Genomic DNA, 15,617 nt, shown 5'->3' with positions numbered 1-15,617 from the left:
CTTGTAAAGAGAATGTGTTGTAAAGAGAATATAAATCATTCATTTTCCAGATTCCGTGGTATTCCTTTTGAATAGGAAACTGGAAACATTAGAAATTGGGAGGTTTTCTGAATAATTTTGTGAAGAACTAATAATAGTAGAGGTAGCTCTGCGAATTTTATCGGATGATGCAAAGTTTGGCTCATGTGTGCTTTTGTTCACCACACTAACAGACTGTTGCTTTAAATCATCTCTTTTTAACCTAAAAATTAAAGGCTCGGAGGGTCAGATGTAATGTGAGGACATTTTACTTTACTGAGAGGGTGGTAGATAAATGGACTCGCCTCTCGGCATACCGGGGAACTCTCCGGGTTTGGGCCAGAGACTCTCACATGTCCTACTAGCCACCCATTTCCCCCTTAAACAGCAGCGTGTCCCACAAGAGGGGCTCCGGGTAGCCGGGGCAATAAGGTTCCCAAGTATGGCCAGCAGAAGTGGTAGAGGGTAATACAGCGAGGGGATTAAACATGCATAGGATAGACATACGGCTCCTGAATCTAAGACAAGACCGACGACTGATTAACCCCTTAACGACAATGGGCGGTCCCTAAACCCATTGAATACAATGCATTTTGAGCCTGTACATGTACGGGCTTTGTCATTAAGGGGTTAAGTCTTTACAGCAGGAAAAAGGGCGACTAGACGGGGCCCGAATGGCTCTTATCTGATGGCAAAAACTTTGTTTCTAGGAGTAGACGGGCTTTTCTATTGCACTATTACAGATTAATAAACCCGCAGTCCATTCGGTTAGGTTTTGTCGGTCTCCTCTCTGTCGTATGAGTTATGTTTATTGTTTATTATGAACCGGCACAAGGAAAGTTTGACTAAATCATCCTCATTGAAACGCAAATGAGCCCTTTTCATTTAAAGTGATAGTGTCTCTTTAGGAAGCCCGCTTTTTCTTATCAGCCGTTCTGCCCCCAGTAGCCCGCACCATACTGCATGTCTATTAATGAATACGTTGACCTTCGCATCGTTTGTCTTTTCTTGCATAGGCCGTTGTCCTCCTGTCTCATGTTACTTGGAAAAATAAGTCAGAAGCTGGTTTTGCGCCTTTTTCCTGTTATTTTAAAAACGCATAACGTAGCAAATAAAGCACCGTGTTCCAAAAGCCTCGCTGGATTTTGGGTCATTCTAACAAATGACGCAAATAAATTCTATTGGAATCCTATGGTGTGGTTAAAACTGTGTATAAAGTAGCAGGAACATGCATGTTCAATAATATTATTTATTGATTTATATATAGTGCTATTATACTCCATATATATATATATATAGCAGCTGTTTGGGGTGGAAGAACTTGACCGGCCGCACAGAGCCCCGACCTCAACCCCATCGAACACGCTTGGGATGAACTGGGACGGGGATCTGAGCATCTCATCCAACATCACCGTCTGACCTCACAAACGCTCTACTGGATGAACGGGTAAAAATTCCCACAGAAACTCCCCAAAACCTTGTGGAAACCTTCCCAGAAGAGCAGCATAGGGGAGGACCAACTACATATGAATGTCTATGTATTTAGAATGTGACGTCATCAAAGTCCCTGTTGGTGTAATGGTCAGGTGTCCGAATACTTTTGTCTATATAGTGCTGACCAGCCAAGATAAAATGCCGCCCTGCAGTATGGGGGATGTATAACTGACTGATTGGATCCCTTCCATAAGTCTATACCTCACACATACTGCAGGGCAGCATTTAATCTGGGATGGTCAGCAATATGTAAAAATTATGTGTGTCTTGGAAAACATGGCCGATGTGGTCACCCTACTGGGGCAGTCAAAGGATCTCCTCAATGGGCTCCTGATCCCCATCCAGCTACCCAGAGCCCTCCCTTTTCAGGATGCGGGTAGGCGTCCATGCTCATGTCACTGGGCGGTCCCACTGATATAAGTGGGTGGTCTGATAACATCAGACCACCCACTTATATCAGTGGGTGGTCTGATAACATCAGTGGGTGGTCCCACACGCAGGAACACTGGCTGTGGTTGGAGGGGAAGTGGGCGAGGAGTGGGGTGTATCGCAACGCCGCTCCCACCACCCAGAGTTTCACCGTGGTGACCCGGAGACCCAGAGAAGCAGCGCTTCACCAGAGGTCCCAGGAACTCAAAAGCCGGACAGTACAAACCGGTAGCCCCCCCCCCCAGATCCACCTCCTAACCCTACAGGCTCTTAATTAGCGGCTGCTAATCAGAAAACAATGTGTGATCTAATTATTCCAACACAGATGGCGAGAAGCCACGTGTTTTTTATCGTCAGGACTTTGTATGAAGCGGCACTTTAATGAAATATTGCTTTAGGAAGTCAGGCGGAGGAGACGCAGCCTATAGGATTTCCTGACATAGCAGTATCATGACTTCACAACCTATTCCTCCCCAGACACCAAGCAGACTAGGGGGTGCTGAGCGCAGTATCGCATCGCTGGATACTAGTTGTTTCTCTGATATATTGTTACAGAACGCAGGATTTCCTATCACACACACTCAGGGATACGGTCGGTAATTGAATGTCTATACCCCAGAAATGTTTTATTTGATGTATATAATGGCCTTATTATATAAATCAAATAGTAATAATATTTATTAAAATTATTGCCATTATTAGTATTATTACTGTCATCTCTTCTGTAGCCTCATTAACCTTAAATGTAATCTCCCTTTTTTCAGTAAAATTAGGGCCTTGCTATAATATGACCGTATTTTATGTGTATTTTGCATTTTTATAGGAATTTACTAAAAATCTAAGTATCGCAGTGACATCATACCCCAGTATATATGGATATGGATATCTCTACCCCAAAAAAGGGATAGCAGCCTAAAAATCAATGTTCAGCCGATAAACCGTATACAGTATAAAACTTTCTATCGCCCCCTGAAGCGACTCGTCTTGGTAGAGTCCAGTCGCCGTCCGCATGAGCAGACGGTCACGCTTTATGGCTGAACCGCCGTTTACCCTGTACGCAGGCGTGTAAACTTTACCCGTCGCATGTTTAGCACTTGGGGGGCCAATTTTCGTGTGTTTGGGATTAAAATGGGCATCAATGCAAGAAACTTTTTTCTGTTAATGAAACCGGCGTGAAAATACAGATAAACCTGATTTTACCGTTATATGGGCAAATTAGTTAATAGGCCACCCCCAGGGGGTCATTATGCAAGAACTTGTAACTCTTTGGAGACGATCTTCGTTGTCATATACAATTGCTCAAAGCGTTGAGTAGAGCAGGCAAAGTCTGGGGTTTAAAGAGCGAGCTAGCCAATCCCATCAGGCTCAGCCAGCTTTTTGAAAAGTGTATTTTTCCTAATAAAACAAGGATCCCCAAATAATTCCCTTAGCAGATGTAACAAGACGAAATCATTTCCAGCAATGTAACAACACTACAGAATCTGCAGGCGCTATATAAATAAACATAAGGTAATTACAGGCATCCTACTAGTCTAGTTACCCCTGTTATTGACAGGGGGGGGTATTTAAAATAACACTACAGAGTTTGAAGAGTACTACACGGCAGGGGGGCGAGAAATCACCTGTACAAACAGAGTGTGACGTGACAACTGTTTAAAGTCACTTAGACCGCACAGACTTATTATTTGCATAAACTCTTTAGACAAAAATCCTTAATCAGGACTAAACACACCATTTTCAATGTAGGATGTTTTACTTTAGTGGCAGATAAAGGAACAGACTTCCAGCAGAAGCGGTAGAAGGTAGTACAGCAAAGGGAATCGAAACATGGATGAGACCTTTTGAATCTAAGACAAGGCCAAGGACTTGATGGGCCGAACGGGTCAAATTCGGAGCTTCTCCATTTTTTTTTTTAGTTAACCATTTCTTTACTTTTTTGCCCATCGCAGAAACATCTAGAAGTAACTAAAAACTACAATTCAACAACGTCTTATCTCTTCTGGCTCCAGCAATGGAACGGGGCTCTCCGAGCGGCCCTGTCTCTAGGGAGAGATTAAGAACAAAGCAGAATGTTTAAACAGACGTCTAGAACAATGCTAATTACTAACAAACTCCCCCAAAGTGAGAAAAAGAAAACCTTTTACACAAGAGGCAAGCTACTTAAGGAGGTAAACGGCTGTTTATCAAACAAAAATCACATTGCCCCACCATTCTTTTAATACTAGGATCGCTTAATTTTTTTAAAAAAAATAGTCATTCTCTGCTTTCTTCTGTTACAAAAAATTACTTTTTGTATGGGTTACCTTGGGCCCAGCCAAAAATACAGAGGTTCTTTTAATATTGCCTTGTAGCAGATAGAATGTCTCAGTCTTAATCATCTAGAGGGACCATCTGAGTCATAAAAGTCTACAGATGGAAGAATTCCACTGTATAAGCAGGACTTCTTTAGACATGCCGTAAAGAATCAGCTCAGTGTAGGGATTAGAACAGCCAGCCCCTTATCTGAAAGAGCATTATGGGAGATGTAATCCTGCAATAGCTGGAGGGCCGCAGGTTGGACGCCCCTGGTTTAGAATGTAACAAAACTGATCCTTTAACTGAGGCTGATGCCTTTTATTGGGTCAACATAAGAAAAAAGATGCAAAATTAGAAAAGCTTTCAGGACCCCAGAGGTTATTCCAACAGGATAGATTGCCGCGGGTTCCGAATGCTCATGTGACTTTGCGTGTTGGCCCAATAAGAAGGTAGCAGCTTTTCTCCGTAGTTTTTTGTAGGTCAGAGGGTCCTCCTGGCTGTGTTCTATCTACAATAGGTGTATGATAAATTTGACAAAAACACTCCTAGCTGAGCTTTTTTTTTTTTTTATTATTTAAATTTTTTTTTTGGAAAAGAAATTAATTAATAAAAATAAAAAAAATGTAAAAAAATAAATAAATAAAAAAAGTGTCATGTGTAGACCTGGACCGAGGTCTGGGACGTCTAGCGGCCTTGGGGCTTCATGCTTTCCCAACCTAAGGCCAGAAGACCAAGCTTTCTCTCTCTCGCAGGCACTCACTTGATCTCCCGAGCAGTTTTAGAACGCCGGTGGCTTTGACGCTCGCTTTCAGGTACCTTTAGACCCGCTCTCCTCATCACCGTGAGACTTTCTGAAGCATGTTAATACGGAACGATCATACAAGCCAACAAACGACACGGAAGTTAGGCAAAGAAAATTTTTATTAAAACAATGAAGTGCATAGCACTCACCCAGAATTCTTTGTTGTGGTTAAACACATTGACCACTTTTCATAAGCTCCGATAAGAAGAGGAAAAAAAAAAATCCACAACATTTTGGCTTTTGCTATCAAATAAAGCGTCGTAAGATGTGTTAAAGTTCTTTCTTATCTAGCTGTAACAGCTCACAGTGCATTTACCTTTGGCTGTCGTTTTTTTAGGACGATATGCAGTTACACAAAACAAGGCAATGCGACAATAAATAATAAAAATGTAGTGTACTGAAATCAGGTTTTACTGCCTTATAAAACCATTAAAAAAAATAATCAAAATGGTACAGTAACAGTGTACATACATATCAATTCTATCCCTCCTCGCCACAGATCAAATCCAGTGTAATTTGCTATTATGTCATAGTGTTACTGGTGAAAAGAAGGACAAAAAAATTTTTTTAAAAAAAAAGCAAAAAAAAAAAAAACAACAAAAAAAAACCCACGAAACCTGCCGCTTTAATTGAAGTAACTAGGCTCACGTGTTAGCTGAACTTCAAGTTGTCATTTCTGGACTGGATGGACCTTAATAAGAATGAGGTAGTTCAAGATCTTTATGGAAATTGTCAGAATGGAATGCTACGAATAAACTGCATTACAAATATAAAAATAAAAAAACATTATCAACTTGGAGGGAATAAAGGGAGATGATATCCTACAACTAAACACAAATATATAATACAATAATAGGGGGACTTCCAGGACCATCCTCACTGCATTGCGTTCATTTTTTATTTATTTTTTTTAAATGGAAGACCTCATATTTCCCCCCAAAAAGGATGTAGGAAGTACCCCCTCCGCCACACCTATTTCAGCTGTCCTATCAGCTATATATTTGTTCTAAAGTGGTAACAATCAATACTTGGGGCCATGTAAGGCCCAAAAATTATAATTAAAAAAAAAAAAAAAAAAAAAGGGATGGTTTCATTTGGCTTATAAATACAGCAGCCTATACGTTTATGCTAACTACAGTATCGAGTCCCTACCTAAAAATAAAAAAAAAAGGAAAAAATATATTTATATATAAAAAATACCAATAGGCTTGAATTTTTTGCTTCACAGACCCTCCCCTCGCAACAGAAGATGTTCCAAAAACCACACGTTTCTTAACAAGATGAAAAAAAGTTAATTTTCACTTCGTTGGTGGGAGTTTCGGCATTTTCTGGTAGGTGACAGAGCAGCAAAAATGACGATATTTGCCAAACAAAAACCACTAAATATTACACTTCTATCTTCAATATACACCAGCAGCATGAAGGATAATAGATGACCGATTATTTCCCTGAGTTTGTGTTGAATATTGCTTTTTTTTTCTCCAGAAAGACTCGCTTTGAGGTATACATGGAATTAGATCATTTTTTTAAACACGGAGTGCAACGGATCTGTCCGAGTTTAACGGGTTACCCACCGCATTCGATTTGGAAAGCGTATCAATGAACGTAACATCGCCCGGAGCACGTTGTATTAGTTTAAAGGTTAATACTGCAAATCTCCTTCATAAAAAATAACCATTTTTTGCATTATTTGAAGCGTTTCCCTGAAAATCAGCTTGTTTATCGGCCAATCGCACGTCTGCAATGCGGGATGGATCGCTTTTAAGTGTTTTCGTAGTTAATAGAATTAGTTTATTCTTTTGCCCCCCCTCTTTGTTCCAATGTAACAGACACTTCTTCGTATTGCTTTCGCTTTTTGGGGGGGGAAAAACAAGAAAACCAATAGGAAAAAAAAGAAAACAAAAAACGCGACTGTAGAATTCACAGTATGTATTAGATCGGCAGTTAAGTTCGATGTTTTGGATATGCTTGCATCACCTCTCGAAGCACGGCGTTATACAGGGGTAGTGTCCGTTCACTTGGTAGCTTCTGTTGTAGGACATGGCGATGCATGGCTTGATTTCTATGGGCACAGTAGCCAATGACATGCTGGCCGCGCTCTGTATGTGCCCCCGCGCCTGGACGGTAGCCGTTATGCCGGACGTGCACGTCTGCAGGGGGTAAGCGGACGCGTGGGCAGCCGACATCACCTGCTGGCAGCTCTGCGGCTGAGGAGCTGGGTGGTGGTGGAACGGCAGCTGGTGAGGATGCTGGGAGTGGAGGTACGGAGGCACGTGCTGCTGGACGTGAGCTTGCGGCGGAGCTGGCGACGGAGGAGGAAACAGACACTGGGCTGCCGCGTGTCCCAGTTGCGGTTTATGCTTGTTGGCTTCTTTGACATCGTTGTCATGCGCGCTGAAAGGAAAAAAAAAAACGGAACTGGTTAACAAAAGAACATAAAACAAAGAAACAAAACCCCTTCCCAAATCCTGCAAGTTCTATGGAGCCGATCATCTGGCAGGTTAACTCCTTCTCAAACACGACGGCCATGTGCCTCCCACCATTCCCTCTTACTCCACGGCCAGTCTTCACCTGTGTCTAAAATCTTTATTATTTTATTTATTTTTAAGACTATGGTTGAACTTGCGTGGCCGGTCCACTTCAAACATTAGCCCTTTGACCTTTTGTATCATATACCTCCAACCCGCTTTTAGATCGTAAGCTCATTTGAGCAGGGTGGTCCTAACCCTGTGTTCCTGTAAACCCAAATGGTTACGTCATGCACTACTTTTTTTATGCCCCATTTCCCTACTGTACCACTCTGTAGCATATGGCAGCGCTATTTACATTTAATAAATATACTTAAGCTAGCAATGCTTCACCCCCCACAAAAAAAAAAAAGATGAAAATATTAAGAATATTATGATTTCCCCCAAGACCATCTACGGCAGGCATGTCCAAAGTCCGGTCCGAGGGCCAATTGCGGCCCGCATTCCGGACTGATGAGGCCCCCCAGATAAGTTGCCCAAATATAGATCTGTTTTTTAGATATTAAAGGCAGAGTGATTTAACACCCGTTTAGATTTGTCATCCAGGTCACAAAATGAAAGGTATGCCGTTTTCAATAAACTTTGCATAAAATAGTTAATTTGCATTTAATTTTAATGGTTCAAAAAATGTCAGGCAAAATGGTCGGCCCTCGCACATGTTCACTTCATCAAATCTGGCACTCTTCGAAAAAAGTTTGGACATGCCTGATCTACGGTAACAGAGGAGGGTCATTCCACACTCTTACTGTAGGAATCCCGATAGGAGGGTATTTAGGACTCTGTATTCCTCACTGCTTTACCCAGCAAAAGAGCGACGGGAAGACAATAAAGGGTTACTTTCTACGCAGCTGCAGCGGAGACTTTTAATGGTTCTCACAGAAATATGAGAGCTTCGTATCCTGTGGGTGTCACTTTGCTTATCCATCTGTCCAGAGCCCCCGGTGAATGAACATGTGCGGTGAATGAACATGTGCGGTGAATGAACATGTGCGGTGAATGAACATGTGCAGCTCTCCCGTTACAGTGCACCACGCCGAAAAACGAGATCCCAAAGAAAGACATAAAAACGCTCCGTGGACACCTTAGCAAAGGCAAACTTAAAGAAGGGACGTGGCCAGGACGGAATAAAAGATCACCATGCTGACGTTACAGGGTCAACGAAGGAACCCAGTCAATCACGGACCATAGGCAGGAGAAAACGGCCCTGCCTCAGTAGATAATTCCAACCAATCAAAACGTGGAATAAGTGAAAAAATATAGATTCATTATTTTGAAAGCACCTGTTGGAAGATCTCACCAACCGATCGATGTCTGCATTTATAAAATGTATATATGCCATTAAAAGCGGGTCCTTCTACACCTGAAGCTCCTTGCAGGAGGGGGATTGCTTTTTTATTCTCCTTAAAAATAACCTCTATTTCTAATGTAAGAAGGCACAAGGTAAAAAGTGAGCTTTGTAACGCTGCCTGTGACCTTTAATATTTCCGTGCAGGAGATAAAAAGTCTTTATAGATAAAGAATTATATAGATCTTTTGTATTCTGCGGCGCCGCACGGTGGGGCGCTTCCAGCGACCTTATTGCAACTTCAGAAACACAAGATACCGCAGGCACAACTCCGCTCACTTCGGTCAATAGATCAAAAAAACGCTACTTTTTCTCCCCAAAGGTTTCCAACGAAACAAAGCAACAGAAGAAAGGAAGCTTAACCGCTAATTCTGATTCACACGATATACAACGTTTCTGCCAATTGTAACAATGTATCGCAACGGTCTTCATGGCCTCCAATTAAGGCTCTTGACATACTATTAAAGGGGGGCTTATGAAGCACCAGTAATGGCAAATTAATAGCCAATGTATAATTAGCAGATCTAAGCATATTCTAAGCGTATTCTATTCTATTCTAAAGGGAGGCTGCCGAGCTCCTTCATAAGACTGATTTCATATCCGTTGGGCGGATCAGATCAATGAAATTCTACATTTTATCAGTTGCTTATTATATTATATTATTATTTTTATATATATGGCACCACCTTATTCTGCAGTGCTGTACAACAGGTAAATGAATTACAATAAGGCTCCGTATTTTCTACATTGGTAATAGCGGGACACAATAGTTTAAAAAATCCAGATTCTCTAAGTTACAGTTGCATACTTCAAAAACCCAAAAGAAGCACAAAATCTTTCTGAAGTTGCCATGTACTCAATACCCAAACTATGGATTAAAATCACTGGTCTGAAATGAAACTCGTATTAATTCTGGATCACTAAAGAGACACCGCTACCAATGCTAGTTCCCTTACCTGCTGTAAACAAATAAATGCAAAAATACATTCTATCAATGACTCAAAACCAAGCACAAGTTAAGACCTCAAACCCCTCCAAACTTACATCAGTAATCTCTCGACACAGGGCACAAGGATGTCCCAGGCGTAGGCGGTGAGGCGATGCAGCCTCGTCGGCCAGGTTGGTGTCAATCGAAGGATAATCCTAGACGCGGCGACACACGAAGCAGCAACCAGCGATGGGATGTAGTTTAAAAACACATGATCTGAAAGAGAAAGACCACCAACGATGAAGATCGAGATCCGAAATCAGGAATTTCGGGATAAGTAAAATAAAAATAATGATGAATGACGTACCTTGCAAAGATACTTCCAGGAAGTAATCGGCATATTTTGCCATATATATCTTGGTCTTCTCCAGGCAGATCATCGGCCAGCCATCATGGAGGTCAGTGTCATGAACAGCAATGGACAAGTAGTACTCGATAAAATGAGCAGGGGTTGGAAGGCATAGGTTCCACTCAAACGTTTCCAGCAGCAGAAGCTCCATGTGAAGCAAATTCTGTTTGGTTAGCACCAAGTTCATGTTGGTCATACATCCCAGACTGTTCAGCTGGTCCAGCTTTGGCACTCGATCTTCTTTATCTTCAAATTTACCTGGGGGTTAGGTAGGTACGGTGAATAAAACATTTCTAAAATCAACAAGCCTAAGGGTTGAACCAACATACACGTTATAATACACTCCGCTGTACGGGTTTTGATCTCATCTCCTACTACTTTAACCACTATAACTTTTACAAAGTTTTTCAACTTTTTTCCAAACTTGGGTTTCTTTTCAAAAATGCACAGACAAGTGTTTATAACGACGGCAAGAGTGCGAGAAGAATCCATGGACCAAACAATCGCTTTTGGCCATCACGCTGTCTCCAGCAGCTAAGTGGCTCAACGGAAGATACTTTTTCACCCACAAAAGAAGAAAAGGTCTCACCAGCTTCTATTCTGTTCAATAATAACATAGATATCCCCTTCACCGGTTCTTAGTGAATCTCTGACTACCGATTCCCTGGCTACCTCTGTCTATAGACGCGTAGATAAGCCAGCCTTCTACATCTAGCCTACAGCCCCCATGGAACTGCAAACAGACACTTGCTTGTTACATATGAGGTCATCTCAAGCCGACCTTATCAGCGAAATGCCACCAACAATTGTTACTTCTCCCTTATTCTGAATATTCATTGGCATCATTTAGAATATATTAACCGGGCAAACACGAGCTCTGAATACCGTGGGCTTCGGTACGTATTTATTCAAAAACAAGCCACAATAAAAGAAATTCTATCAAATTAACATAGCTAGAGAAAACCGCAGTCTCTTTCTGTAGCCAATGTGCCTTCACACCCAAAATAATACCGTAATAATAAAGCGACGTATGTTCTAATTTGTCACAGGAATTTTAACATTTTGTAACAAACTACAAAATGAAGCAAACATACTGTTGATATAAAATGCGCATTAATTGTAGATATTGAGTAATTAGGGAGAGTAACTAAGAAGGTTTATCCACTGTAAACGGGGGGGGGGGGGGGGGCAGACCCCCCCCTCAAAAGAAAACCCAAAAGAGATCAAAGAGGTCATTTCATTAAAAGTGGTGCCTGATGAGAATGGTTATAATGGTAGAATATCAGGTTACCAAAGCATGTCGGGGATGAAACACTTTCAGCCTCGTTAAGACAGGTGAGAATTTCTGCTATGGTACCAACATGGGGTTAATGATTAGCACCTCTCGCTCAGACAGGGGTAATACTTTATCACCGTTATATCCAGTTAACCTGTTGGCTTTCTGACAAATAGTTTTAAAAAAAACAAAAAACAAAAAAACACATTCTGGATAAATATACAGAAAATTAGGTTATGAATAATATATATATTTTTTTTATACACAAACGGAAAAACTAAAAAAAAAAAAAAAAAAAAAAAAAATTAAAACAAAATCCACCTTATTACATATGTGCGCACCTATTTTGCAGTGGTAAAAAAAAAAAAAAAAAAAAACTAAACACATTTTTGTATTTTAGCATTATTATTATTATTTTTTTTTTTAAATGACACCTAAAGCTGTAGTTGCTAAAGTATGAAAATAGCTTTTTTTTTTTTTTTTTTTTTTTTTTTTACACCAGTAAGACAACTTATTTGCTTCATAGTTAGAATGAAGTCTCCTGGAGAGCAGGGATGGGGGTGCGACAGCTGGAATAAAGAAAAGGCTGGGAATTTAGAGAAAAGGAGCTATTTATACCCCATCTAGACTAAATACTCGCCCCTATACATTAATCCAGGGAGTTGTGACACTGTTGTGACAGCAGACACTAACAGCGACAAGAAGTGCTAAACAAGAACAAGTCAGGCTTGGGACTCAAAGAATCAAGAAGAAGGCACTGCTGATAAACATCTGTAAACCGGGAGTCTGCAGTGAATTCGGTTTTAGGGGGGGGGGCGTAATATTACCTGCAAACTCAGATTGTTCTAAAGAAACAGAAATTAATAATAATCCCCCTTTTTTAAAAAAAAAATAAAAATTCCCGTAATTTAAATTTGTGCAACTGATATAGTTCTTCCAAATAAATATTAAATTGAGGAATACAACATGCAATAGGAAGATGATATAAGTAATAAAAATAGAAATAATAAAAAAAAAAGGCTAACAAAAAGTTATCAAGAAAGTTCTTAAAAGGGATTGGTTTAGTGAACTGAAAAAAATAAAAAAAATCCAACGATGGGATCGATAAGATATTTCTTATTAGATTCTTCACGTAAACACTTAATGACACTTTAATACGTTTTCTTCAAGGCTTTTTAGATTTTTAGTCCCGTACAAACAATATACATCATATTTCCGAAGGGTCAGAGGATGTCCGCACACGGACGGAAAGATGGAATACTTACTCGCCAGAAGCAGGCAGGACAAAGCCACAATATGAAGTTGCTGGATGGAAATATCATATCTGTCCATAAACAGATCCAGCAGGTAGACGGCAAGATGTCGGGCGGTGGGGCAGAGCTTAAAGCGGTTGCTGACGATGGCAATCAGGTCCGCAAAGTAGCGTCTTAGGTTCAGTTGGGGAGACTGGCCTTTGTAGGAAGGAAGCTTGAGTTCCTAAGTAAACAGAGAGACAGCACAATGATTAAACAGCAGTGCGATCGCACAAAGCATGTTCCACCACCATGGCGGACGCCATTCATTCACAAACAATTCTTAGAGTTCCATTAAGACATCCGATGCACCCGCTCTAACCACCATTTGCATTTTTAGACAGGCTTGAATAAAAACAAAGAGAGGTGAGCTGTGTGTGATAGGGAATGGGATTTACTCCCCAGAGTCTAATCTTAAAACAATATAAACTCTTTAGCTTAAGAATGATAAAGGTGTTTCCCCGGGAGGGAAACCACTCCCAAGGTGTCTACACCACCTGCTGCCCCTGTAGCCGAGAACTCTGACATAAAAAGGAACAGGGAACCCGACCTACAAAAATAGCTGAAACTAAAAAGATGTCTTTGGTTTAAGTGGAAGTGATTAAAAAAAACAACAAAAAAACAACATAAAAAGCTAATGTTTTCATTTGTTTCTCAACAATAAAAAAAAGCACAAATTCCAGGAGATAGCCAGAGCTTGTAACCCTATCCGGCATGATTTATCACAGGCATGCACCGTAAAGCCCGGCATTTCTGTCCGAAGCGACACCTGTACCCAACACTTAGAATTGCTTTAGGCTTCAAAACCCCAAAGCGCTTCCAGGTTTAAGTTGGAACAAACAGGTTTTAATACAAGAGATGGCAAGAGACCACGGCGCCTATAACCCCAGGGATGATAGGAGTGGAAGTCAGGCAGAAAAGCCCTACTCGGATAGACGGGATTCTCTACCTAACAGCTGAAGGATGTAGAGCTGCCAAAGCCTGTTGTGGGTTGGCTCTGCAAAGCTGAGTGTGGATGATGGGAATTGGAGTCCATTAATAGCTGGTGGGCTCAGCCCTGTTATAACAAGCTTTCGATAAACGTGACCTTCTCTTGAACGGCAGCGCTGAGGCCATTGCTTATATTTCAAGTTTTTAGAAACCAAGCGTCGCAGCAAGCTGGAGGTCGATAAATCAAGTAGAATTATCTTAAATAATCAAATAATTACAAAATAATAATTTGATTGGTTCTTATATAGAAGAAAACATATACGTTAATAAATCTAATAAATAAATATATTTTTCTTGTAGACAAGTAGTAATGATGGGAAAATATACTAAGTAGAAAGTGTCAAAAGTACTTGGGTCGCTTAATCTACAACCTACAATTTTGGGGAAAATCATCAAAAAAATGCATACGTTTTTCTACTTGCTCTCAACCCAAACATGTATGATTAAAAGTCCCAAAGGACTAATTGAATAATGCAGATTACAGACATGCCATGCCTCTAAGAAGCCACAATTCATCCAAATAATTAATGTGGGTAACCATAGCAACATAATCCACTCAACAGAGGGGGCTGAAGGAATTAAAAAGCATAAGGGGGAGGTCGGGGGGGGGGGAATGCATTTTCACCAGACGCAAAACAACAAACTTTTTAAAAGTGAGAAAACGAGACTTTGAAGCGCGGAATGAAAAAATAAAAACCTCCGCTGGCTGCGAGGAGCACTTTAATAACAAAAGAGACGTTTGTGCCTGAAATACTAGCCGGCTCGCTGTTATGAGAGTCGTTCCAGCCCGCTGTTGACTAACAAAAGGATTTAAACCGTGAAAAATCTATTGCTGCGGCGGCTCGGAATGGACTTTCACAGCAGAGACGTCCCGAGGGAGAAGAGGACTCCCTGCTACTTAACACCGCGGCGTGAAACGGAGCACCGGGACGTTACCAGCTGGCTTCAGCAAAGGCACAGCCGCGAGACCCCCCCCAGGACAATGAAACACCACTGCCCTGCCCGTGGGCAACATCACTCACCCCGGGATCAGAGGGCAGCTAATACCCCCCACGAGCATTTTAAATAAAATATATATATATATATATATATATATATATATTTATATTAGCCAGCCACATAGAATTTGATGCCAATCACGGCCCATCTTATCTGCCCGTTATAACCCAGACCTTAGTTCCTTGGTCTCGTCTTACATTCAGGACCCATCCACCCGTGCATTTGGGATGTATTAGCCTCTACCACTTCCGCTGGGAGGCTGTTCCTCTTATCCGCCGCCCTCTCAGTAAAGTTAACTAACCTTCCTTACATTACATCAAAGAAACGTATGCATCCATCACATTCACCCTAACACTACAGAGCAATCCCAGGACGAAGACTATGAATACGAGTGACCCTATATCCGCCCGAGCCGACACACAGAATATTAAAGGAACTTATACTTACTTTATACCGGAGAGCCTGGTGGATGTCTGCCGCAAGCTGTCCCTTCCACCACAGCCCCTCTAGCTCCATTGCATGGGGAGGAATAAGCGGATGGGGAACGAAAAGGGGGGGGGGCAGCTAAATTCACTCCTGTAACACAAAGTTAGGAAGGAATAAGCAGAGCTACTTAAGGGAGCTCAACGCAAGCAGCTCAACTTTCCATACAAAGGAAATGTTCTCAAATGAGAGCAAAAGAAAACCCCCAAATACCCTACCCATCCTTATTTGCACTTAATTAAAGGCAACCAACACTTTAACCCTTTAGCTCCTGTGGACTCAGCCCACCTGCAGTTAATTCAGATTTTTTTTTTTTTGTAATTCTGATA

The 15,617-nt window shown here is 41.2% G+C and overlaps 1 protein-coding gene across 1 annotated transcript; it reads right to left on the bottom strand.

Annotated features, from left to right (window-relative positions):
* Positions 1–6,313: 6,313 nt before the first annotated feature.
* Positions 6,314–15,344, bottom strand: CCNJ (cyclin J). Its single transcript, XM_053450307.1, has 5 exons — positions 15,253–15,344; positions 12,790–13,000; positions 10,207–10,506; positions 9,956–10,115; positions 6,314–7,432 (listed from the first exon to the last, which is right to left on the bottom strand). Exons 1-5 carry the CDS (start codon positions 15,319–15,321, stop codon positions 7,012–7,014), a joined length of 1,161 nt encoding a protein of 386 aa, XP_053306282.1. The 5' UTR covers positions 15,322–15,344; the 3' UTR covers positions 6,314–7,011.
* Between the last annotated feature and the right edge of the window lie 273 nt (positions 15,345–15,617).

The sequence above is a fragment of the Spea bombifrons genome, chromosome 11 (genome assembly GCF_027358695.1).
Source record: "Spea bombifrons isolate aSpeBom1 chromosome 11, aSpeBom1.2.pri, whole genome shotgun sequence".
NCBI classification, from domain to species: Eukaryota; Metazoa; Chordata; class Amphibia; order Anura; family Pelobatidae; genus Spea; species Spea bombifrons.
The sequence above is the reverse complement of the archived record's forward strand: the minus strand, read 5'-3'. Positions and strand labels throughout refer to the sequence as shown.